This window comes from Tympanuchus pallidicinctus, unplaced genomic scaffold (assembly GCF_026119805.1).
Source record: "Tympanuchus pallidicinctus isolate F22 unplaced genomic scaffold, pur_lepc_1.0 scaffold32, whole genome shotgun sequence".
In the NCBI taxonomy this organism is placed as follows: Eukaryota; Metazoa; Chordata; class Aves; order Galliformes; family Phasianidae; genus Tympanuchus; species Tympanuchus pallidicinctus.
The window spans coordinates 340,383-365,643 of NW_026294750.1; the positions used below are offsets into that span (position 1 = coordinate 340,383).

Below are 25,261 nucleotides of genomic sequence, written 5' to 3' on the forward strand. Positions count from 1 at the left end.
CGTATACCAAAGTGGATGTGGGGCCAGACTCTTAAAGAGGAGACAGTTTTTCCAGGGAACTCGGTGTCCTTCAGGAAGAGCTCAGATATAAAAAGCTGCTAAGCTATTGAGGAACCAGCAATACCATGAAGGCTCTTGAGAAAAGAACCCAGACAGGCTCATCTCTTGTGGATGAATCTCTAATGGAATTACATCATGCTCTTTATTCCCCTGCCCACAGCCCCACTCCATCTTAATCCCATTAGAGCCCAAAGTGATCAGACTCAATCTAAAGCAGAAACCAAGGCAAGGAAGGGGACCAGGTATCTCCTAACACCTCTTGGACTGGGCACTGGAAGCAGCACAGCTCTGTGGAGCAGTCATTGATGCACTGATATCCCTCTCTTAGATTATAAACCACATTAAGCAGGGAGACTTTTGCCAAGATAGCAAGGTTAAGCTAAAAAAAAGTCAAAGCTAAGACCTTGTAGGAAATAAAAACAGCCTTGAGTCAAGCTGTCCTAATCATAGAACAAAATCTCCCTCACTTTTAGCAAGGTGAAAACAAGGGGTTACTTCTTATTTCAAACACTTATGCACACACTGGTTGTTGATTTTGTTCTGTTTGCTTTTCGACACTCCCAAGCCTTTGGTATTTGACACGGCACAGCAGAGGCAGGGCCAAGGTGTAGGTCATTGGCATGCACTGGCATCAGGAGGCACATTCCTCTTTACAGGCCTCAGAGCATGAGCTGAACTCCAAACCGACCAGCCCCTGGGTAGGAATCTGAAGCTGCTCACTACATCTGGGAAGGAGATGGCTTTGTTCAGATGTAGTTTTCTAGGAAGAAGTAGATAAAATTGCTCTGATCTTCACGATAGAATGCTTATCAAGTACACAGAGCTTTGAGCAAAAAGAGGCAGTTCTTTGGAGAACCTGCTGAACTGCTGTAATAAATACTGTAAATGAATACTCCAGTGTGACTGCTTGGTTCTGTGTCGTGGCAGTGTGAAAACCAGGGGCTGCTCCATAGCAAAAAAGTGTCCAATAGGAAGGAAAGGGTTGGGAACTGTAAACACATCTGAGATGGTTTGAAGTCTTAGCGAAGCAGTTAATAAGGGCTGTATGCCAAGGACACACAATTTCAGTGAGCTTCACCTGACGCCACTTGAATAAAATTGGGCATGTTGAAAAGATGGCAGACACATAGCATGGAATATGGGAATTCAGTCAGTCTTTAATCTGAGCAGCCAGGCCCAGCTTCCCCCATAGTAAGTATTTACTGTGCTGGCAGACGAAGGTGGAAGAAACAAAAGATGAGCCTAAATTATTTATTAGAGATATAAGCAGGTGATTTAGACATTTGAGGTAGCCAAAAAGCAGGTTTATCAGTTCCCTTCTGAGGCTCTGGGATACCCTTCCATGGCAGACACCATTGCTCCTAACACGTTTCAAGGTTAGTTTAGTTTTTGGACATAAGTGTTTAATAGTTCCTCTTTCTCTCTAACATGTTATGCATGCAGTACAGCTCTGGATAAGTGAACTGAAATAAAACTTGCCTTTAATGATGTTACTTTTCTATACCAAGAATGAAGCAGTCCATTTGTATGTTGATCTCAGGCCTTTATTTACAACTAAAAAAAGAGAAGCAGCAATTAAGCTTTTTGGTCTGCAAGCACACTGCTTCCACGTTACCAGAAGACTGCTACAAAAGTGCTCTATGTATGTGACCAGGAAGAGCAAGCAACATTGACACCTACTGTTGGACATATTAATTGCTGACAGTACTAAGGCGCCAACTTTCCAAGATTCTCGTGAACCAGAAGACACTTTCCTTACTTAAAACTACATGCTGTCTTTTGTTTTGCTTTTGTGTTGCCTCCTGCAGTGCTTTCACTTAATTGCAAGCCAAGAATCTGCACGTAAAGGAAACCTCTTCCTTTAACTCAATTTCCTCATGGGAATTAAGTGGAACTAAGTGATCCTTAGGCAGTGAGAGCTTTTTTGAGGCTAGCTTATAAAAATAAAAGGCCTGCAAACATATGCTGCTGTTCTCAGATTAGGCTGTACTGTATGCAAAGTGAGAGTGTGCAGATTCTTCAGAAGAGTCGAAGTTTCCACCTCACAAGGAAATGAGGTTCTCCTACAGAGAACATCTTGCAGAGCACATCAGGAAGTACAAACCAGCCAGGTACAGAGCACAGGTTTGAAAGAAGTTTGCTGTCCCTTGTGGATAGGGACGGATCATTTCTAACACTTTCAGAGTTCTTCACATTAAAACGCTCATCATCATGATTCCATACATGCAGTGCTCGCTGTTTTTATTTTTTTGTTCCCAGCCCAATTGAGAGATTTCATGTGCAGGATTGAGTGACTCTCCCAAGAGATGAAGGAAGAATTTGGCAACCAGGCTGAAAGAGTTAAGCCCTACATCTTCTTTCCTACCATTACTTTTCTCTTCATCAGGTCATTTCAGCAAATGAGCATCAAGTGAAGACATGGATACTCTTGTGAAGAGCTTCCTATCTTTCATATCATCAATTTGTAAAAAGAGATGTGAGAGAAAATGCTCCAGAGATAGGAACGTAACGGCAGTTGAAGAGAAAAAAGGCTGAACATAGAACTTAGCAGTGACTGTTTGCTCACACAGTAATCTAAAGTCCTCTACGACAAAAGTGAAGTCGTTTTAATATGTCCTGATTTATGCATTGTCCCTGGGCTCTCTCTCCAAGTGTGTGGCCTCCAAGAAATAATGCTTTTCTTCAAAGGAAATTATCCTAGCAATGTACCATCAAACGTTTGCTTTTCAGGCCAGCAGCGCACTCACCATTGAAGGCACTTTGTTAAAGCTTTCTGCCCACCTTCTTTCCAACAACAGTCCCAAGAGTAAGTGAGAGAACTGCCCAGCACAAACTGACTTGCTTTGCCTTCACTGACAATCACCAGGAAGCCCACTCCACTTCCACGAAGTCACAGCAGGCTCTGGTGACAGGGGCAAGAGAGGTCAGCCCAAAAAGCCCCTGGATCCTAAGCAGCCTCCTGCCAACAGCAGTGAGCTCCTGAGCCCTCCGCTGCTGTAGGTCCAAGCTCTGCTCATCTCACCTCTCCGACCCCCAGCCAAGGAGACCAAACCCTTGTAAAGCACCCAGGTGCCTCTGGCAGCGCAAGGTTGAGCAGACATCTACTGTACTGATATCGACGCAAAGTCTGTCGTGGTAAAGAGAATTTCTAAGAAAGGTAATCTAATCTTGCCCAATAATGCCCAATAATGTTTCAGCATCTTTGTTGACAAGACTTGCAAGAAGTGAGAGCAGCATATAAAAGTGAGAAAAGTCTGCAGCAGATCAGTTCTGGTCAAAGATGGCCAAGCTCGTTTTGCTTACCGGTAAGTCCTGCTTCAAAACTTCTTCTCTGCCTTTGTGACAAGTGCCAGGGCTCTCTCACTCTTATACTGGGGATTAGGAGATACTGCACACTACTATGAAAGGAAAAGATACAACAGGGAATTTCAGGGTTACCATATTTTCCAGTACAGCTGGGGTCTATACTTCATACATTAAAAAACAATATAGTTCTTTGCTATTTGAAATTTAAGAGAAGTTTTTGACCAAGGTAGGAGACTTCTGGATGGGACTACTTCTATTTCTTTTCTATATTTCCACTTGAAGCTGTTCTAAAAATTGCACCACCTCTAAAACAAACAATCAAGCTGATTCAAATTGTTTTGATTGAAGGAAATGCAATGATCACAAACAATAAAGAAATAAGCCTTTCACAATATATGACTTCTCTGCCTTAATCTCCCTTTCTCAGAGTGAAAAGTACCAGCAGTCCCAGTTATGTTAGACTGCCTGCATGTTGGGGTCACTCCAGTCTTGCACTAGAGCTTTGACTTTGCAAACACAAATACTAAAATCCTTTTGTTTTCTTCACTTCTTCAAAGGTCTGGCCCTCCTGCTGAACGCCCAGATAGGTATGTGCTTCACACCCCAAAACTGCTCACCAAACACCTCTTAGCACTGGCACACACAGTCAAGGCAGGCATGCAGCTTATTAGATACACCAACAGCCTTCTCGGTCCAGGCACTTCACTGGAGATCTGTTCTACGTCTGTTCTTCCTCACCAAAGGGAGAAAGGCTCAGTTTGGGAAAGAGACACAGCAGCCACAACCACCCTGATTCGTGAGTTTCAGGGTACAAACAAAGAAAGAGGGAAATGCCTTATTGACCTTAGGGAGCCAGTTCCCAGAAGGATAACTGGAATCACTTCGCATTCGCTGAACTCTTTTCTCCCAAGCAAACACTGCCCAATCATTTCTGATGAGATCTAATTGTGATCATTTTTCTTTAGTTACTATCTTCTCTTCAGTGCAGTTCATAACCACCTACCTCTATTTCTCTGCAGGCTCTGCCTATGTGCTGTCATGCTATTTCACCAACTGGGCTCAATACAGGCCTGGCTCAGGACGCTTTACAGTCGACAACATCGACCCGTGCCTCTGTGACCATCTGATCTACGCCTTCGCTGGGATGTCCAACAATGAGATCACAACCATTGAATGGAATGATGAGACCCTCTACAAATCCTTCAATGGACTGAAAAATCAGTACGTACTGACAGCATCAGGTATCATTTAATCCTGGTTCAGGACCTGCCCATTACACAGCAGCCATTCCCTGCATGGGCACTGGGGTGCTGAGGAGAATTGGAGACAGTGATGGCAGATAAGGCTGGCCAGGCTGCCAGCATTGATCCTCCGGGGATGAGGAACATCAGTCACATCAGTAAGTGCTCCCGACTTACTGCCTGGGTGTCACTCCACGACATCACAGCCTACAAATGCAGCTGCAGCAGCCACTTTGCAGAAAAGCAGGAGCACTGTGCTTCGTGTTGGTCTTTGGTCTGAAGTTGGAAACAGCAATACTGAACAACAATACTGAATTCTTTGCAGTGAAACGTGTTCATGTCCTTCCCTTTGCAGGAATGGAAATCTCAAGACCCTCCTGGCAATTGGAGGATGGAATTTTGGGACAGCCAAGTAAGTTCCCACTTCCCACAACAGCACACTGGAAAGGGAGGGGAAGGGGAAAAGAGGCACCAAGCAAGCCCCAATTCTGCCCTTCTCTGCTTCCCTAGGTTCTCCACAATGGTTTCCACTCCTGAGAACCGCCAGACCTTCATCAACTCCGTCATCAAATTCCTGCGCCAGTACCAATTTGATGGGCTGGACATTGACTGGGAATACCCTGGATCAAGGGGCAGCTCTTCTCAGGACAAAGCTCTCTTCACCGTCCTGGTTCAGGTAGGACACAACAGAAGGTTTTGATCAGGCCCCCCGATCTGCACAGCTCTGACCACAGCCCACTGGGGTTCACGCTGAGCCGTTTGTGGTCATCCTGCAGGAAATGCTGGCTGCCTTTGAGCAGGAAGCCAAGCAGGTGAACAAGCCCCGTCTCATGATCACGGCTGCTGTTGCTGCAGGACTTTCCAACATTCAGGCTGGCTACCAGATTGCTGAGCTCGGAAAGTGAGTAGCAAACTCTCTGGTATGCTTTCCAGAGCTTCCTTCAAGAGATTTCTTGCAGCACTCCTCCTGCCATTATTGGGCACAGCCCATCCTGAGCATCCCGAGCCTGAGCAGCCCCACGCTGTTGTGCAGGGCAAGAAGGCCACGCAGGCAGTGCCTGTTTGGGGCAGACATGGATAGCTGAGGGAGGGAAGGGCAACAGCAGGTGGGCTGCAGCCACTCCGAGCCAGCAGACAACATCTCTCAGCTCCCATAACTTCAGCACAAATCCCACCCTGCGCTGTGCTCTGCCTCCCCCCTCTGCAGGAGGAACTTGCCTCAGCCCTTGGCCAGGTGTGAAGGAACAGTTGGGTCTGCGTGATGGAACTGGCCAGGGTGCAGACACAGCAACCTTTCTCTGCAGGTACTTGGACTACTTTCATGTGATGACTTACGACTTCTACAGCTCTGGGGATGGACAAACAGGGGAGAACAGCCCTCTGTACAGTGGCAGTAATGTATACCTCAGTGTTGTAAGTACAATTTGGAAGTCTGCTCACTGACCACTGTGGTTGCTTAGCCAGTGAGATATTTAAGTATTCATCCTAAAGCCTACAAATTGGGCACAGAATGAACTAACATGCTTTTTTAATAGGATTATGCTATGAACTATTGGAAGAGCAATGGTGCTCCAGCTGAGAAACTCCTGGTTGGATTCCCAACCTATGGTCATAGCTTCAACCTCCAGAATCCATCCAACACTGCTGTTGGGGCACCAACATCGGGCCCTGGGCCAGCTGGGCCTTACACAAGAGAAGCTGGGTTGCTGGCTTACTATGAGGTATGTGTGTTCTACCACATCTCTGCAGTCAGGAACAGAAACAAACTTAAAACTTCCTAGAGAGGCATTTGATCTCACGGATTCATGGAATATTCCAGCCACCCATTTCTATGGGACAGTTACTAAATTCCCTCTCCCTGCCATTTCCTCCTAGATCTGCACATTCCTGGACTCTGGGGCCACCCAGGCTTGGGATGCTCCCCAGGATGTGCCCTATGCCTACAAGAGCAGTGAATGGGTTGGCTATGACAACATCAAGAGCTTCAACATCAAGGTACAGTGGGTGGGAGGTGCAGCTGCACTAAGGACAGAGCAGGAGCCCTTCTGCAGTAGCACGTCTTGGGACAAACAGTCATTTCATTCTCCCCTGGCATTGCACAGGTTGACTGGCTGAAGAAGAACAACTATGGCGGTGCTATGGTTTGGGCCCTTGATATGGATGACTTCACTGGCACTTTCTGTAAACAGGGCAGATATCCCCTGATTACCACCCTGAAGAATGCTCTTGGTCTTCAAAGCAGCAGTGAGTAACCTGAGCAGCATGGAGCTTGTTAAAAACATGTCAACAACAAAAAGCTGTGCTAATAGCACCTAGGGACCATGAAAAGAGGGAAGGAAATGAGGGAAGGTAGGGATGCTTACTGGAAATATCCACTTTTGGCAAAGAAAAAGGAGGAATTAATAGCAGCCCTGAGGTGAAGGATTTGTGGGTCCCGACAGTGGATGTCTAGATGTGAGCCAGAAGTGTGTGTTTGCAGCCTGGAAGGCCAACGGTATCCTGGGCTGCACGGAAAGAGGGCTGACAGCAGGGCGAGGGAGGGGATTTTATCCCTCCACTCTGCTCTTGTGCGTCCCCATCTGCATTACTGCATCCAGGCCTGGGTTCCCAGACATAGTGGTGTTGGAGAGGGTTCAGAGAAGGCCACAAATGATCAGAAACTGGAGCACTTCTCCTATAAAGGACTGAGGGAGCTGGGTTTGTTTAGCGTGGAGAAGAGAAGGTTCCAAGGAGACCTCATTGTAGCCTACTAGTACTTAAGGGGAGCATATAAACAGGAGGGACACAGACATTTTGCATGGTCTGATGGTGACAGGACAAGGGGAAACAGTTTTTAAGCTAAGAAAATGGAGATTTAGGTTAGATGTTAGAAGGAAATTCTTTACTGGTGGTGAGGCATTGGAAAAGATTGCCCAGAGAAGCTGTGGATGCCCCATCCCTGAAGGAGCTCCAGGACAGGCTGGATGGGGCCCTGGTAAACTTGACTAATGGTAACCTGCCCACAGCAAGGAGTTGGGAACCAGACAATCTTTAAGTTCCCCTCAAACACAAGCCATTCTACCAATTCATGATTCCATGACTCTGTGATTCTATGAAAATGCCTTCCTGATTTCCTTTCAGGCTGTCTGACCTATTAGCAATCCAGTCCTCAAGCCCTGCAGCTCCTAACACCAGAAGTAGAAGTGGAAACGGTTTTGTGAGCAAGTACTGAAGTAGTAATTCCAATGGGAGCAGATTCTGTGCTGGTGAAGTGATCCACACTTATTCAACAAGAGCTTCTACCAATACTTAACATCAAAAATTATTTGCTAAAGTGCCAGGCAGACCTCATGAATGACACCAGCTGCTCCTGCTGCAACTGGGCATGAAGCCACCCATTCTGTGAGAGCAAGCTCTCCCCTCTGAACGAATCCCATGGAATAATAATGGTCAATAAAGTGTTCTGCAAAAGTAAAATGCGTGCTGCTTGGATTCATCTGGCTCGTAATCTTTGTTCTCTCTCAGCGCTTACATCCATGCCCAGGGTACGGCCCAAATCCAGATGTGGCATTTCAACAGCCCTGGACTGGCGTTTCCCAGGGCTTCCTTACTTTCCCAGTGGAGCAGTCAGTCAGAGAGGGAAAAACAACAGGAAGAGGGGACGGGGCAGATCATGCTGTGCCATGAGAGAGCACTCTCAGCAAGGTGGCAGCAACAACCAAGAGCCTGGCTCTCCAGAAGCCCTTGTGCAAGGCCTTTCCTTTGGCCTAGGGAAAAAAAAAGCATTCCCCTTCTGGAAAAGTTGCCTTCCAAAGACACCATTCTTCAAAGGTCCTGCAGCTCTTGTGCCTTGGCGCTGAAACAGCTGCAGCGATTCCCCCACCAGTGCAGGAATGAGCATGTACAGTTTACACACACACTCCTGATGTGCCCTGGAGCCCCAGACGTCCACTGCATGCCCTCAGCAATAGGGGAGCCTCATTCCCATACCCCAGGGGAGATCTTTCCTTCTGCTCAGGCATTTTTGTCCTTCCACGATGCAATGTTGTCTTTAAAATGTCAGTTAAACACTTCTGCTCTTGGGATGCAGGAAAGGAGAATCAGATACTCCCTGAAAACAAACCACAGGCCAAGAAGGGCTACACGGTAGAAGCAAGAACCAAGTGTTTCATACCAGAGCCACGCAAAAGAAGAATTTGCTTAAAAATAGCAAAGCCACAGCCTTGCATGCATTCACAGTCTGTTCCCACCACAGATATGTTTCGATCACACGTGCCTGGGCTGCAGTTCACTCAGGTGCAGCGCTTCAGCTCCACACATCACTTCAGCTCTCCCTGAGAAGCAGAATTGAAATGCTGCAGCAAGTCCCCTGTGGGAGCCTTACATCCAAGGGCACATCAGCCCTCATTGCACCTCAGCACTACTGGCTCTCATTACAGCTGCCTCCAATGTGCAGAAATGAAAAAGAGTCCCTCAAAACTCTTCCATCTCCTGTGCTTATCAGCTGCTCCAGCTTTTTATCTTTACCGGCATTGGAAATAAGCCTATTTTTAGAAGCTCAAATCTACATCAGGAGACCAATGCTTGTAGCTCTGTATCCAGATAAGGGTAAGGGCAGGGTTATCCAAAAGGTACTGTTCCACTTCACTGACCTCTACAGTTCTCCCCAGGTCAGCCTTCCACACTGACCTGCCTAATCTCAGTAGCAAGGGCAGGCAGAACAAAACATATCCAAAGCATTGCCCTGGGTGCCCCAGAGTTAACATGGACAGCATGGCTGAGGCCTTCCTGGAATGCAGCACTTGTTAGAGAGCTGGCTGGCAGTCACTGTTAGAAACACCTCACGGTGGGTGGGTGCAAGGCTGTGCCAGTGCCATCCCGCACCCTGGCAAAGCACCAAAGTCAATCATCCACCATATCTCATCTCATTCCTCCATACTGCACGTCTGCAGCCTAATGAGCTTCTAAGGCAGGTCCGTGGTTTCAGAACAAGTACGTGACACGGACAACTTTGTGGGCATTTTCAGGGCTCCCATTGCAGCAAGTCTTGGCAACCGCCTTGAAACCCACCTTGAACCACCTTCACATCATCTTACCATGAACAAAGCTTCGACTCACAGCAGGGGAAGTGGCACAGGCAAGAGAGAAGTCAGCCCAAGAAGCCCCAGGATCCTGAGCAGCCTCCTGCCAACAGCAGTGAGCTCCTGAGCCCTCCGCTGCTGTAGGTCCAAGCTCTGCTCATCTCAGCTCTCCGACCCCCAGCCAAGGAGACCAAACCCTTGTAAAGCACCCAGGTTTGGCAGCACCTGCTGCCTCTGGGCAGACACAATGGCAGCACAAGGTTGAACACTTCAGGTATCTACTCTGGTGTAATGCCAATATTGACACAAAGTCTCTAGTGGTAAAGAGAACTTCCAAGAAAAGTCATCTAATCTTGTTCTTCCACTGCTCAGGCAGCATCACAGCATGGTGGACCGTGATAACGCTTGGGTCTCCAAGCGAAGTCCTGAAGTCTATTGTATTGGTATCTCAATTTTAATGATACTGATCTTTACCAGCTTGTGCAATGTTTGGGCATCTTTGTTGACATAAGATTTGCAAGAAGTGAGAGCAGCATATAAAAGTGAGAAAAGTCTGCAGCAGATCAGTTCTGGTCAAAGATGGCCAAGCTCGTTTTGCTTACCGGTAAGTCCTGCTTCAAAACTTCTTCTCTGCCTTTATGACAAGTGCCAGGGCTCTCTCACTTTTCTCTCACTTTTACATCAGGTGATAGAAGAGGGGTTCAATGGAAATCAAGAGGTTGCATTTTCTATTTATTCAAAGGAAAATCAATACAGCATTTTCAGGTTGTTTATATGCTGGAGTGCTCTGGTGTTTTCTTCTTCCTTAGATATGCAATTTCTTTATTCAGTTGATTTCTTTAACCAAAACATAACCTTGGACCAAGACGTAACACTCTAGGGATAAAAACTGCCTTGCTAAAAGAGCTATCACTGTCCATATTTGCCTGTAGTCTCTGTTATTTCAGCTATATTCACAGGAATCATCACCTACTGAAGGAATTAACCAGAGCAGCATACTGAGATCTTAATGACCATAAGCTTTTCCTCACATTCGCTTCCCTCAGAATGAACTGTGACCTCAGATTGAACTTTTGTTGGGTTCATACTGATCTAAAATATTGGCACAGAGCAATTTTATTGTCTGTATAACAGTGTACCTATCAAATGATTTCTGCTTCTTTCAGCACTGATGTTTATTTCAAAGACTAATCCTTCACTTTGATTTTCAAAGGTCTGGCCCTCCTGCTGAACGCCCAGATAGGTATGTGCTTCACACCCCAAAACTGCTCACCAAACACCTCTTAGCACTGGCACACACAGTCAAGGCAGGCATGCAGCTTATTAGATACACCAGCAGCCTTCTCGGTCCAGGCACTTCACTGGAGATCTGTTCTACGTCTGTTCTTCCTCACCAAAGGGAGAAAGGCTCAGTTTGGGAAAGAGACACAGCAGCCACAACCACCCTGATTCGTGAGTTTCAGGGTACAAACAAAGAAAGAGGGAAATGCCTTATTGACCTTAGGGAGCCAGTTCCCAGAAGGATAACCATCCCTACATCACTTTATTTGAAATCCTTAGCCCCAAGCAAACATTGCACAAACATTTCTGATCAGATTTCATTTATGTCTTAATTTACAGCAAGTGCAGCCCAGGGCAGTGTTGGCTATACTGAGAAGCATGAAAGATGGTTACAGGAAATGTCATGCAGCCAGTTACCTGGTCAGCATACATAACAGGACATCAGCATCGCCTATTTACTCTCTTCTCCCCCCGCTCCACCTCCTCTATTTCTCTGCAGGCTCTGCCTATGTGCTGTCATGCTATTTCACCAACTGGGCTCAATACAGGCCTGGCCTGGGAAAATACATGCCAGATAACATCGACCCGTGCCTCTGTGACCATCTGATCTACGCCTTCGCTGGGATGTCCAACAATGAGATCACAACCATTGAATGGAATGATGAGACCCTCTACAAATCCTTCAATGGACTGAAAAATCAGTACGTACTGACAGCATCAGGTATCATTTAATCCTGGTTCAGGACCTGCCCATTACACAGCAGCCATTCCCTGCATGGGCACTGGGGTGCTGAGGAGAGTTGGAGACAGTGATGGCAGATAAGGCTGGCCAGGCTGCCAGCATTGATCCTCCGGGGATGAGGAACATCAGTCACATCAGTAAGTGCTCCCGACTTACTGCCTGGGTGTCACTCCATGACATCACAGCCTACAAATGCAGCTGCAGCAGCCACTTTGCAGAAAAGCAGGAGCACTGTGCTTCGTGTTGGTCTTTGGTCTGAAGTTGGAAACAGCAATACTGAACCATTCTTTGCAGTGAAACGTGTTCATGTCCTTCCCTTTGCAGGAATGGAAATCTCAAGACCCTCCTGGCAATTGGAGGATGGAATTTTGGGACAGCCAAGTAAGTTCCCACTTCCCACAACAGCACACTGGAAAGGGAGGGGAAGGGGAAAAAAGGCACCAAGCAAGCCCCAATTCTGCCCTTCTCTGCTTCCCTAGGTTCTCCACAATGGTTTCCACTCCTGAGAACCGCCAGACCTTCATCAACTCCGTCATCAAATTCCTGCGCCAGTACCAATTTGATGGGCTGGACATCGACTGGGAATACCCTGGATCAAGGGGCAGCTCTTCTCAGGACAAAGCTCTCTTCACCGTCCTGGTTCAGGTAGGACACAACAGAAGGTTTTGATCAGGCCCCCCGATCTGCACAGCTCTGACCACAGCCCACTGGGGTTCACGCTGAGCCGTTTGTGGTCATCCTGCAGGAAATGCTGGCTGCCTTTGAGCAGGAAGCCAAGCAGGTGAACAAGCCCCGTCTCATGATCACGGCTGCTGTTGCTGCAGGACTTTCCAACATTCAGGCTGGCTACCAGATTGCTGAGCTTGGAAAGTGAGTAGCAAACTCTCCAATACAGTTTTTATTACTTGAATAGTCTTCCTTCGAGCAATTAAGAGAAATTGTGCCATTAAAACTATCAGGTACTTGGACTATTTCCATGTGATGACTTATGATTTCCATGGCTCCTGGGATGGAGAAACAGGGGAGAACAGCCCTCTGTACAAAGGCCCCGCTGACACTGGTGACCTCATCTACTTCAACGTTGTAAGTACACTTTAGTAATCTCTCCCACAGACTGCTGTAATTGCACCAACAGTAAGAGGCTTAAGAATTCACCCTACAACCTAAAATTCAGGGCACAAGTTTAACAAGGATGCCTTTTTTTTTTAGGATTATGCTATGAACTATTGGAAGAGCAATGGTGCTCCAGCTGAGAAACTCCTGGTTGGATTCCCAACCTATGGACATAGCTACATCCTCAAGAATCCTTCCAACACTGCTGTTGGGGCACCAACATCGGGCCCTGGGCCAGCTGGGCCTTACACAAGGCAGTCTGGTTTCTTAGCTTACTATGAGGTATGTGTGTTTCATCACACCTGGGCAGCCAAGTATGGTCTCAAAACTTCCTACAAAGGAATTTTATCCCATGGATTCATGGAATATTCCAGCCACCCATTTCTATGGGACAGTTACTAAATTCCCTCTCCTTGCCATTTCCTCAGATCTGCACTTTCCTGGACTCTGGGGCCACCCAGGCTTGGGATGCTCCCCAGGATGTGCCCTATGCCTACAAGAGCAGTGAATGGGTTGGCTATGACAACATCAAGAGCTTCAACATCAAGGTACAGTGGGTGGGAGGTGCAGCTGTACTAAGGACAGAGCAGGAGCCCTTCTGCAGTAGCACGTCTTGGGACAAACAGTCATTTCATTCTCCCCTGGCATTGCACAGGTTGACTGGCTGAAGAAGAACAACTATGGCGGTGCTATGGTTTGGGCCCTTGATATGGATGACTTCACTGGCACTTTCTGTAAACAGGGCAGATATCCCCTGATTACCACCCTGAAGAATGCTCTTGGTCTTCAAAGCAGCAGTGAGTAACCTGAGTGGTGGGGCTTGCTTGCAGGGGATCCCCTAGCTTGCTGCTGGTGCAGAGCTTCAGAAGCCCATGAACTTTCACTTGTAAGGCCTTGGTGGACACACTTCTTCTGTGGAAACCACAGCAGGAGATTGTGCTGGAAACACCCCTTTACTCTACGTCCCCGGGGATGAAAGTGTGAGATTGGAACTTACGTGTGGGTCCCGATATTTCAAAGGCCAACAGTGAACCCAGCCAGACTTTGAGGGGGACAAAGTTTAGTCGCTCTTCTGCTGATGCCAGCAGCAGAAAAGGAGAGCTGAGAAACTGCCTACAATAAAATAAGCTTTTTCCTGCTCTTCTCGCAGGCTGTGTGCCCACAACGCCCAGTCCTACCACCACCGCAGTTCTCTGTAATACGCAAGGAAGTGAAAGCGGGAGTGAGAGTGGCAGCTCCGGCAGCAATCCCGACAGCTCAGGTGGGAGTGCATTCTGTGCTGGCAAGGCCAACGGCATCTACGCAGATCCAACCAACAAGAGCAAGTTCTACAACTGCAATAATGGCGAAACCTTCACGCAGTCGTGCCAGGCCGGTCTCGTCTTTGATTCCAGCTGCTCCTGCTGCAACTGGGCATGAAGCCACCCATTCTGTGAGAGCAAGCTCTCCCCTCTGAATGAATCCCATGGAATAATAATGGTCAATAAAGTGTTCTGCAAAAGTAAAATGCGTGCTGCTTGGACTCATCTGGCTCGTAATCTTTGTTCTCTCAGCGCTTACATCCATGCCCAGGGTACGGCCCAAATCCAGATGTGGCATTTCAACAGCCCTGGACTGGCGTTTCCCAGGGCTTCCTTACTTTCCCAGTGGAGCAGTCAGTCAGAGAGGGAAAAACAACAGGAAGAGGGGACGGGGCAGATCATGCTGTGCCATGAGAGAGCGCTCTCAGCAAGTTGGCAGCAACAACCAAGAGCCTGGCTCTCCAGAAGCCCTTGTGCAAGGCCTTTCCTTTGGCCTAGGGAAAAAAAAAAGCATTCCCCTTCTGGAAAAGTTGCCTTCCAAAGACATCATTCTTCAAAGGTCCTGCAGCTCTTGTGCCTTGGCGCTGAAACAGCTGCAGCGATTCCCCCACCAGTGCAGGAATGAGCATGTACAGTTTACACACACACTCCTGATGTGCCCTGGAGCCCCAGACGTCCACTGCATGCCCTCAGCAATAGGGGAGCCTCATTCCCATTGCAATAGGTCAAAGCATGGATCACAACACTATTCTTCCTTTTCTTACAACTAAGATTTATTTAAAAGATGCATATTTAGAGAAAAGACTTAAATGTTGCTGATCAGGCACTTCTGCATTTCCCCTGATGCAAATGGTGTTGAAAAATGCTTTTGAGCCACAAGGAAGGAGCATCAGATGCTTCCTGAAGACAAATGACAGAGCAGAAAAGGCTATGTGATTGGAGCAAGAGAAGAACAGCATTTCATCTGAGAGTTAAGGTATGACCAGCAGATTTCAAAGTGCCAGAGCCGCATCTTGGCAAGAATGTGGACGTTCTTAAGCCATTTTGGTCTCACTTTTAGTGGTCACGAAAGTTTTTCAGAGAAACAGACTGGGAAGCAGAGAGAAAGCTAGAAAAGCAGTCAGCTTTTCAGTACTGCTGGGTTAGCAGACTGGCAAAAAAAAAACCTAACAAAAAACAAAAAAAAAAAAACAACCAGAAACCATCCTTAGTATACAGGGAAGTCGTAGATCTCCCAGGGCATAACCTTGTGCACAGAAAATTCTAGGCTATGCCCAGACACTGATGATTGCATGAGCTCTAACAGCATAGACACAAGATGTACATGTGCAGCTTTTGACTGTGTAGATATGTGAAGGGTAAATTACCAAGGGAAAAGTCCCAAGGAATTTCTAAGAAAATCACTTCACACTAAGGAGGACCAGACTGGCAACAGATTTTCTCTGAGGTGGTACAACATTGCCTGTCTGCAGTGAGGAAACTAAGAGCAGCAGCTGAAGACGAGCATTACTCTCCCCAGGTTTTCATTTTTGCTTCTGACATCCAGAAGTTAAATTCTGAATGCATTTATACAAGCTCAACAGCAAATATGACCTAAAGCAATTTTACTTCACGCAGAAATACAAAGCCAGATATATCATGCATATAGACAGTGCTCATCTACCCAGCATATGCCTCTGCACTGCAAACATGGCACATGGCCACGGAACATTTCCATCAGCACAAATGCCAGTATTGGCTGCCAGCTCGAACCACCCTGTATCAGGAGACTGATAACCATATCTCTGTATCCAGATAAGGGTAAGGGCAGGGTTATCCAAAAGGTACTGTTCCACTTCACTGACCTCTACAGTTCTCCCCAGGTCAGCCTTCCACACTGACCTGCCTAATCTCAGTAGCAAGGGCAGGCAGAACAAAACATATCCAAAGCATTGCCCTGGGTGCCCCAGAGTTAACATGGACAGCATGGCTGAGGCCTTCCTGGAATGCAGCACTTGTTAGAGAGCTGGCTGGCAGTCACTGTTAGAAACACCTCACGGTGGGTGGGTGCAAGGCTGTGCCAGTGCCATCCCGCACCCTGGCAAAGCACCAAAGTCAATCATCCACCGTATCTCATCTCACTCCTCCATACTGCACGTCTGCAGCCTAATGAGCTTCTAAGGCAGGTCCGTGGTTTCAGAACAAGTACGTGACACGGACAACTTTGTGGGCATTTTCAGGGCTCCCATTGCAGCAAGTCTTGGCAACCGCCTTGAAACCCACCTTGAACCACCTTCACATCATCTTACCATGAACAAAGCTTCGACTCACAGCAGGGGAAGTGGCACAGGCAAGGGAGAAGTCAGACCAAGAAGCCCCAGGATCCTGAGCAGCCTCCTGCCAACAGCAGTGAGCTCCTGAGCCCTCCGCTGCTGTAGGTCCAAGCTCTGCTCAGTCTCACCTCTCCGACCCCCAGCCAAGGAGACCAAACCCTTGTAAAGCACCCAGGTTTGGCAGCACCTGCTGCCTCTGGGCAGACACAATGGCAGCACAAGGTTGAACACTCAGGCATCTGCTCTGCATAATCGCTGATATCGACGCAAAGTCTGTCGTGGTAAAGAGAATTTCTAAGAAAGGTAATCTAATCTTGCCCAATAATGCCCAATAATGTTTCAGCATCTTTGTTGACAAGACTTGCAAGAAGTGAGAGCAGCATATAAAAGTGAGAAAAGTCTGCAGCAGATCAGTTCTGGTCAAAGATGGCCAAGCTCGTTTTGCTTACCGGTAAGTCCTGCTTCAAAACTTCTTCTCTGCCTTTATGACAAGTGCCAGGGCTCTCTCACTTTTACACCAGGTGATCAAAGAGAGATGCTATGGCACTCAAGAGTTTGCGCATTCCTTTCAAAGGAAAAAAATATAACAGTAGCTTTCAGGATGGATTGTTAGATTTTTCAGTACGGCTGAGAAGATACTTTATGCATTCACAATCAATATGGTTCATTGTTATTTGAAATTGGCATTTTCTTTTTGAACAAAGCAAAGGAAAAAACCACAAAATCTCAAAATTCTCTATGTGTGCTATCCAGCTTCTTTTCTATGCTTCTACATGAAATTGTTCCACAAATTGTACCCATTTCCAAATGAACACTCAGCAGACCTGTGCTGAACAATCCATGTTCCTGTATGTTACTCAAGGAAACAAAACGATCACAAACAAATTCAATTTCATATTTTAGTGGCACATTTCATATTTTAGTGGCACATGACCTCTTTACCACAGTTTCCCCTTTCCTCAAAGTGACCTGGGGCACAAGTTACATTGGGTTCAGCCCAGTTGTGCCTTGCATTTCTCAGTTCAAGGACTAATCCTACATTTTTTTCTTCAAAGGTCTGGCCCTCCTGCTGAATGCCCAGATAGGTACGTGCTCCACCAAACGTTTTTCAGCATCTGTACCTGGAATGGACTCACTGGCTAACTCTTTTACAAGACAGGGAGGACTCAAAGGCTGCTTAGCACTCAGCAGTTGTGTCTCTGCAGACAGCGCTTTAATGAAGCATGGAGTGCATGAAGTGTAAATATGCTGCTTGCCTTCACACAAGTTTCCCCTTAGTCCCTTCCTGCTCAGCTTTAATGAAGTCTGAGTGCAGCCATTCTGTGGCTATGCAGAAAGGCTGTGCTTGACTTTCACAGACAGGTGAAGAAAGCAGTACAGCAGACACAAAAACAACCTTCCTCATTCTGAGTGCCTCACTGGAGATCCATTCTGCCTCTGTTCGTCCTCACCTGGCAGCAAGGGAGAAAGACTGAGTTTAGGGAAGAGACTCAGCAGCCATAACATCCCTGATTCATACTGATCAATCAGTATGCAAGAGGCTCCTAGGTAGACTTGTTTATGGAAACAAAGAAAGAAGGAAAGAAATGAATTATGATTTTGCTGAGACGGCTCACAACCAACCAGTCCCACTTCCCTTTCTCTGAACTCTTGTCTGCAAGGAAGTACTGCCCAGTCATTTCAGATCAGATTTCACATAGGTCGCAAGCCAGTGCTGGATGACTGAGTGGTACGAAGGGTGGTAATAAGAACTAACATGGCCTCGTGTTACATGGACAGCGTGCACGTCTGACAGCATTTGGAACACATTCTCTCTGTATTCTTCCCTCACTACCCCATTTCTATTTCCCTGCAGGCACTGCCTATGTGCTGTCATGCTATTTCACCAACTGGGCTCAATACAGACCGGGCCTGGGAAGTTTCATGCCTGATAACATCGACCCATGTCTGTGCACCCACTTGCTGTACGCCTTTGCTGGGATGTCCAACAATGAGATCACAACCATTGAATGGAATGATGAGACCCTCTACAAATCCTTCAATGGACTGAAAAATCAGTACGTACTGACAGCATCAGGTATCATTTAATCCTGGTTCAGGACCTGCCCATTACACAGCAGCCATTCCCTGCATTGGCACTGGGGTGCTGAGGAGAGTTGGAGACAGTGATGGCAGATAAGGCTGGCCAGGCTGCCAGCATTGATCCTCCGGGGATGAGGAACATCAGTCACATCAGTAAGTGCTCCCGACTTACTGCCTGGGTGTCACTCCACGACATCACAGCCTACAAATGCAGCTGCAGCAGCCACTTTGCAGAAAAGCAGGAGCACTGTGCTTCGTGTTGGTCTTTGGTCTGAAGTTGGAAACAGCAATACTGAACCATTCTTTGCAGTGAAACGTGTTCATGTCCCTCCCTCTATAGGAATAAAAACCTGAAGACCTTGCTTTCTATTGGAGGATGGAATTTTGGAACAGCCAAGTAAGTTCAAACCATTTCCTTCCCTGCAACAGAGGAACTACAAAAAGAGGCACCAAGCAAGCCTCAATTCTGCCCTTCTCTGCTTCCCTAGGTTCTCCACAATGGTTTCCACTCCTGAGAACCGCCAGACCTTCATCAACTCCGTCATCAAATTCCTGCGCCAGTACCAATTTGATGGGCTGGACATTGACTGGGAATACCCTGGATCAAGGGGCAGCTCTTCTCAGGACAAAGCTCTCTTCACCGTCCTGGTTCAGGTAGGACACAACAGAAGGTTTTGATCAGGCCCCCCGATCTGCACAGCTCTGACCACAGCCCACTGGGGTTCACGCTGAGCCGTTTGTGGTCATCCTGCAGGAAATGCTGGCTGCCTTTGAGCAGGAAGCCAAGCAGGTGAACAAGCCCCGTCTCATGATCACGGCTGCTGTTGCTGCAGGACTTTCCAACATTCAGGCTGGCTACCAGATTGCTGAGCTTGGAAAGTGAGTAGCAAACTCTCTGGTATGCTTTCCAGAGCTTCCTTCAAGAGATTTCTTGCAGCACTCCTCCTGCCATTATTGGGCACAGCCCATCCTGAGCATCCCGAGCCTGAGCAGCCCCACGCTGTTGTGCAGGGCAAGAAGGCCACGCAGGCAGTGCCTGTTTGGGGCAGACATGGATAGCTGAGGGAGGGAAGGGCAACAGCAGGTGGGCTCCAGCCACTCCGAGCCAGCAGACAACATCTCTCAGCTCCCATAACTTCAGCACAAATCCCACCCTGCGCTGTGCTCTGCCTCCCCCCTCTGCAGGAGGAACTTGCCTCAGCCCTTGGCCAGGTGTGAAGGAACAGTTGGGTCTGCGTGATGGAACTGGCCAGGGTGCAGACACAGCAACCTTTCTCTGCAGGTACTTGGACTACTTTCATGTGATGACTTACGACTTCCATGGCTCATGGGATACACAAACAGGGGAGAACAGCCCTCTATACCAAGGCCCAAGTGACACTGGTGACAATATCTACTTCAATGTTGTAAGTGTATTTTAGGAGCCCGTGTAAGAATGGTTAGCACTGTGGTCAGAGCAGTGACAATAATGCAAGAATTCACCATCCTGTCTACCAAACCTTGCACAGACTGCAATTCAGGGTTTTTTTGTTGTTTGTTTTGTTTTGTTTTGTTTTGTTTTTAACAGGATTATGCTATGAATTACTGGAAAAGCAATGGTGCCCCAGCTGAGAAACTAGTTGTGGGATTCCCAGCCTATGGAAACACCTTCAGACTGCAAAACCCATCTAATCATGGTCTCGGAGCTCCGACTTCAGGACCAGGACCTGCTGGACCTTACACTCAGGAGGCTGGGACGCTGGCTTACTATGAGGTGTGTATAATATCACTTTTGTGATACTACTTCAAATAATTTCATAGAAAGGATTCATGCAACTTTCTGAATGGCTGCTGCACGCAGCATGATACTCAAGAAAATTCCCCCTTCTCCCTTTCTCCCCAGATCTGCACTTTCCTGGACTCTGGGGCCACCCAGGCTTGGGATGCTCCCCAGGATGTGCCCTATGCCTACAAGAGCAGTGAATGGGTTGGCTATGACAACATCAAGAGCTTCAACATCAAGGTACAGTGGGTGGGAGGTGCAGCTGCACTAAGGACAGAGCAGGAGCCCTTCTGCAGTAGCACGTCTTGGGACAAACAGTCATTTCATTCTCCCCTGGCATTGCACAGGTTGACTGGCTGAAGAAGAACAACTATGGCGGTGCTATGGTTTGGGCCCTTGATATGGATGACTTCACTGGCACTTTCTGTAAACAGGGCAGATATCCCCTGATTACCACCCTGAAGAATGCTCTTGGTCTTCAAAGCAGCAGTGAGTAACCTGAGTGGTGGGGCTTGCTTGCAGGGGATCCCCTAGCTTGCTGCTGGTGCAGAGCTTCAGAAGCCCATGAACTTTCACTTGTAAGGCCTTGGTGGACACACTTCTTCTGTGGAAACCACAGCAGGAGATTGTGCTGGAAACACCCCTTTACTCTACGTCCCCGGGATGAAAGTGTGAGATTGGAACTTACGTGTGGGTCCCGATATTTCAAAGGCCAACAGTGAACCCAGCCAGACTTTGAGGGGGACAAAGTTTAGTCGCTCTTCTGCTGATGCCAGCAGCAGAAAAGGAGAGCTGAGAAACTGCCTACAATAAAATAAGCTTTTTCCTGCTCTTCTCGCAGGCTGTGTGCCCACAACGCCCAGTCCTACCACCACCGCAGTTCTCTGTAATACGCAAGGAAGTGAAAGCGGGAGTGAGAGTGGCAGCTCCGGCAGCAATCCCGACAGCTCAGGTGGGAGTGCATTCTGTGCTGGCAAGGCCAACGGCATCTACGCAGATCCAACCAACAAGAGCAAGTTCTACAACTGCAATAATGGCGAAACCTTCACGCAGTCGTGCCAGGCCGGTCTCGTCTTTGATTCCAGCTGCTCCTGCTGCAACTGGGCATGAAGCCACCCATTCTGTGAGAGCAAGCTCTCCCCTCTGAATGAATCCCATGGAATAATAATGGTCAATAAAGCGTTCTGCAAAAGTAAAATGCGTGCTGCTTGGACTCATCTTGCCTGTAATATTTTGATGCTCCTTCGTTCTCAGTTTTTACACTTGTGGGATGGGCTCAAATCCCGAAGGTAGACTTAATTCCAGTATCTTTTTCCAGCAATTTCTTACTATCTTATCATGACAGCCAGATACAGGGAAAAAGACAGGGAGCAGATGACACGGGATATTGCTGTGTCTGAAAACACACAGTGAAGGGTCCTGACAGCATGCTCTATGGACTGCTTTGCCAGAGTCTGAATTTCACTGTGCAGTTGCAACTCCTGGGAGCAAGAGTAAGCACAGTGTGATCCCCAGGGCTTTTATCAAAGCTGCTCCTTTTCCTGCACGCTTCAAGAGCTCCTACTGCCAGTATTTCCTCCAGCACCCCTCCCCGTATCCATAGCAACTACAGTACACAGAGTTGCTTAAGTGCCTGATGTGGCAGCATGCGTGCAGAGTGGCAGCCCAGAGGTGAGCTGTGTGAGGTGTGCACAGCATGGGGGGCTGCGAGCATGGGCCCTGCATCTCCAACAGCATCAGGATCCCCTCGCAGTCTTTCCTGTGACTGGGCTGCTATGCACCTCCTTGCCCAGGCTGGGGAAGAATAAGTCTTTGTGGCAGCAGGGAGTCATTCAAAGAGCAGGCCCTGCCAGGACATCCAGGGGCAACTGAGATATACAGCCCACCTCAGGAAGCAGCAGACACCTGAGGAGGAAGAAGAGCAGCGAGTGGTCAAACCCTCATGGGTGAATCACACTGATCTCAGTTCCCTCTCCTGGTTTTACAGATGTGCAGAAACAAATTTGCTTTGGGTCACGCCAAGATCAAAAAATGTTCCCTCTCCACCTTGCTCCAAACAGGATGGGAACCCAGCTAGCAGCCATCAGGGGAAACCGCTTCCTAGGGCCAGGCGGCTACTGGAGTCAGGAGGTAAGTTTGTTTTTTATTCTCAGAGCTTTTCCTTCACAGAAGACATGTGCTATAGGAGCAGTAGTAAGGAGTAAGTGATAAGTAACAGGTAATAAGAGCACGGCCAGCCAGCCACAGCGTACTCCGTGCCTGCCCTGTAAAGCCTTTGTATAAATCTGCATATATATCAAAAAAATACATTTATCTCCTAGAAAAGTTACCTTCTAAATTAACCAGTCCTCAAAGCTCCAGCTGTGCTAATACTCTGATTAGTGAGAAATTAAAGGAACGATGTCTGCTGCTCAGGTACTTCTCCTATTCCGTTGATGCAAACAATGCTTCTGCTTTTTAACCGCAGGAAAGCAGCTTCAGGAACTCCTTTGGAACAAAACCACTGAGCATGAAAGGTTACGCGATAGGAGCCCGAACGGCCCGGCGATTCGTACCAGAGCCACGGGTAAGAAAAGGATGCTTCAGAGAGGCAGTGCCACAGCTCTGAAAGAATTTGTAGGCTGATCCTACCACAGACTGTAAGTTGTGAACACGTGCTGGCCTGCCTCCAGCTTAAAGTAATGGTGGTCAGAGATCTCCCCATGCCAAGCTTTGTCGCAAGCACTGAGGCTAGAAATCAATCACCAATCATGGGAGCTCTGGAAACATGGATGCGTGCTTTTGTATACGTATTCCTTTGGATCTCTCTCACACACACCTAGGTGTACGTAGCGAGGCAAATCAGGAAGGGAGCTCAAGTTGTACTAATTGAACAAAGCTAGTTTAGCGACCCAGCTTCTGAAGATTAACACTGTATCAGGAGAGATGTCACAGGATAGGCTGGGTAAACAGCAGGGAGCACAGATCTGATCTGTTCTGCTCTTCTTGTGCTATCAGGGTAGCCAGGACATGCATTGAACAGCAGGCCTGCAGTGCCTAGCCAGCTGGCATTAAACACTCTGATTCAAAGCATTCAGAAATGGCTTGCAGAACAAAATCTTCTGTACTGATTTTTTTTCTCTTGCAGATGGCGACTCCCGGACCAGGAACATACCAGCCATTCTGCAATATGGAGAGAAAACGCCAGTCTAACTATGCTCCATTTTCCTCTAAGACACCACGATTTCCTGATAAACCTCCAAAGAAAGAACTTTTCCCTGGGTAATATGACTCATTTTCTTACTCTTCTAATAAAAAGGAGTACTAGAGGAGAGAAATACTGAGACAGAAATAGAAGATATGTAACGAGTCCCCAGTAATGCTTTGTTTCTTTTTCTTTTTTTTAAATTATCTTCAAAAGGCTCCTTTGCTTCAGTCTTCAACCTATGATGACTAGAAGACCACAAAATGCATTTTTCCCATAGGTCAAAGCAGGCCTGGTTAATTCTCATATTGCAAACATCATACACCAGATCTAGAAATGAGATATTTTGTTTCTGTTTTCTTTAGACCTGGAACTTATGATGCAGACAAGCGATTACACAAAAAGATCACTTGGCCAATGAAGTTTGGGTCTCCAGATTGGTCTTTAGTGCCAATGCCAGCGAAGAGGATGCTAAAAATGGAAGTTCAGAAGGTATGGACAGGGATGAGGGGATGCTATTCCCAGCTTAATATTTCTCACAGAGGAAATCAGATGATTACTTAAGCACTGTCTTTTGCCATCCTCTCCTCTCTGGCCTGCTCGGTGTGGAGCTGTACCAGCTTAGGGAGTGAGACACAAAGTGAGCTGCTGTCAGAAAACGCCAGTTTGCAAAATCAGCTACAGTCCTTCAAAAACGCTTTGAGTAGGGAGTTTGCTCTAGAAATAAGTTTCCATCCACAAAGTGAGAAGATCGGAGCCCAGATTTCTTTCTCTGCACAGCTCTGCTGGAAAAACTTTCCAGTTTGAAACACTGAGAGTCAGGAAAACCAGCTGGTGAACCAGCCTGCAGTGCTCAACACCACTCCGTGTCTTCCTGTGCTCTCTTTTCTTTCAGCTGATCGTGGACAGAGAATTCAGGAAGTATCAGAACCGCGTGGCCTACCTGAGTTTGTATGAGGGCTGAACAGCGATGCATCCTGTGCATGCCTGCCATGGGCACGTCTGCCTGCAATACTCTGCCTCCTCAAATAAAACCTGTTCAAAGCCACATTTCTTCAATTAGTTTTGATTACCTGATCTGGCACCTGGTCTCTCCTGGCTCTGCGGGTGTTTGGCATCGCTGGGGCCAGCATTCAGCACTGCTTCCCTCAGCTCCTTGTCCAGGCATGGGGGCGGCCATCTTGGGCAGGTTGCCATGGAGACACATCGTGGCGCTGCACTCCCCAGCATGGTTTCCCCTGCCACAGGGGGCTTCACCCCCATATCCAGCCCTTGATGGCATCAGAAAGGAACACAGTTAACTCCTCGACACCACTACCTGCTTCCTCAGCTTCCTCACCACCTCAGGGTTTCCTCTTCCACTGATCTCCTTCCAGTAGAAGAATGCACCGCAGTCAGAGAAGAGCTGTGCAGTACTGCTGCACTGGGAAGAAGTGTAATGGCTCTGTGCAGTCAGCTGCATTAACCTCACAGACTGCAAACGTCCTGGGCACGGAGGGCTGGGAATGGCCAGACTGGGTGGCCGTGCCTGGACCTGACCAGCACTGCCCTATGCACAGGAAGAGCTGCTCTCAATCTACGAGCAACCCGTGAGGCCACAAAAATAACCCTAGTGTGAAACAGAGAGGTTCTGGTGTTTGCCTTCAGGTGCTTCTGTAAGGCGCAGCTCAGACTGCAGAGACTTCTATAAATATTTACAACCTGCCTGCACACACGGTGATCAGATCTCAGGGGAAAACTGGGAACTCACCATATTTGTACTCGAAATAACTGCCAACCACAATGCAAGCTTTCGCATTCTCTGGGTCTGCTTAGCT

At 47.6% G+C, this 25,261-nt stretch overlaps 3 protein-coding genes across 6 annotated transcripts; all 3 read left to right on the forward strand.

The window, feature by feature from the left end:
• Positions 1–363: 363 nt before the first annotated feature.
• Positions 364–13,205, forward strand: LOC128088203 (acidic mammalian chitinase-like). The gene is made up of 9 exons (XM_052698482.1): positions 364–2,983; positions 9,733–10,271; positions 10,881–10,910; positions 11,448–11,649; positions 12,015–12,071; positions 12,170–12,335; positions 12,436–12,560; positions 12,650–12,773; positions 12,900–13,205. The coding sequence occupies exons 2-9, from the start codon at positions 10,247–10,249 to the stop codon at positions 13,203–13,205; spliced, it is 1,035 nt and encodes a 344-aa protein (XP_052554442.1). The 5' UTR covers positions 364–2,983; positions 9,733–10,246.
• LOC128088164 (acidic mammalian chitinase-like) lies at positions 3,306–21,434 on the forward strand. 4 transcript variants are annotated; one of them, XM_052698422.1, is made up of 11 exons: positions 3,306–3,365; positions 3,924–3,953; positions 4,386–4,587; positions 4,963–5,019; positions 5,118–5,283; positions 5,384–5,508; positions 5,912–6,020; positions 6,143–6,328; positions 6,483–6,602; positions 6,710–6,851; positions 21,102–21,434. In XM_052698422.1, the coding sequence occupies exons 1-11, from the start codon at positions 3,341–3,343 to the stop codon at positions 21,368–21,370; spliced, it is 1,431 nt and encodes a 476-aa protein (XP_052554382.1). In that variant the 5' UTR covers positions 3,306–3,340; the 3' UTR covers positions 21,371–21,434. The 4 variants fall into 4 exon arrangements, with proteins under 4 accessions (XP_052554382.1, XP_052554380.1, XP_052554381.1 ...); XM_052698420.1 differs by lacking the exon at positions 21,102–21,434 and adding an exon at positions 13,954–14,310; XM_052698421.1 differs by lacking the exons at positions 6,710–6,851; positions 21,102–21,434 and adding exons at positions 13,459–13,600; positions 13,954–14,310.
• A 562-nt stretch (positions 21,435–21,996) lies between these two features.
• PIFO (primary cilia formation) lies at positions 21,997–24,488 on the forward strand. The gene is made up of 5 exons (XM_052698349.1): positions 21,997–22,390; positions 22,728–22,826; positions 23,388–23,521; positions 23,810–23,936; positions 24,340–24,488. Exons 1-5 carry the CDS (start codon positions 22,292–22,294, stop codon positions 24,406–24,408), a joined length of 528 nt encoding a protein of 175 aa, XP_052554309.1. The 5' UTR covers positions 21,997–22,291; the 3' UTR covers positions 24,409–24,488.
• Positions 24,489–25,261: the final 773 nt, after the last annotated feature.

Excerpts from the sequence above, each read along its gene's own strand:
- PIFO (XM_052698349.1), top strand. The coding sequence starts at position 22,292 with ATGTTCCCTCTCCACCTTGCTCCAAACAGGATGGGAACCCAGCTAGCA. Across the intron at positions 22,827-23,387 it reads GATTCGTACCAGAGCCACGG|ATGGCGACTCCCGGACCAGG; the intron begins GTAAGAAAAGGA and ends TTTCTCTTGCAG. Across the intron at positions 23,937-24,339 it reads TAAAAATGGAAGTTCAGAAG|CTGATCGTGGACAGAGAATT; the intron begins GTATGGACAGGG and ends CTTTTCTTTCAG.
- LOC128088203 (XM_052698482.1), top strand. The coding sequence starts at position 10,247 with ATGGCCAAGCTCGTTTTGCTTACCG. Across the intron at positions 11,650-12,014 it reads TTCAATGGACTGAAAAATCA|GAATGGAAATCTCAAGACCC; the intron begins GTACGTACTGAC and ends TTCCCTTTGCAG. Across the intron at positions 12,561-12,649 it reads CAGATTGCTGAGCTTGGAAA|GTACTTGGACTATTTCCATG; the intron begins GTGAGTAGCAAA and ends TAAAACTATCAG.
- LOC128088164 (XM_052698422.1), top strand. The coding sequence starts at position 3,341 with ATGGCCAAGCTCGTTTTGCTTACCG. Across the intron at positions 5,284-5,383 it reads TCTTCACCGTCCTGGTTCAG|GAAATGCTGGCTGCCTTTGA; the intron begins GTAGGACACAAC and ends GTCATCCTGCAG. Across the intron at positions 6,852-21,101 it reads TCTTGGTCTTCAAAGCAGCA|GCTGTGTGCCCACAACGCCC; the intron begins GTGAGTAACCTG and ends CTCTTCTCGCAG.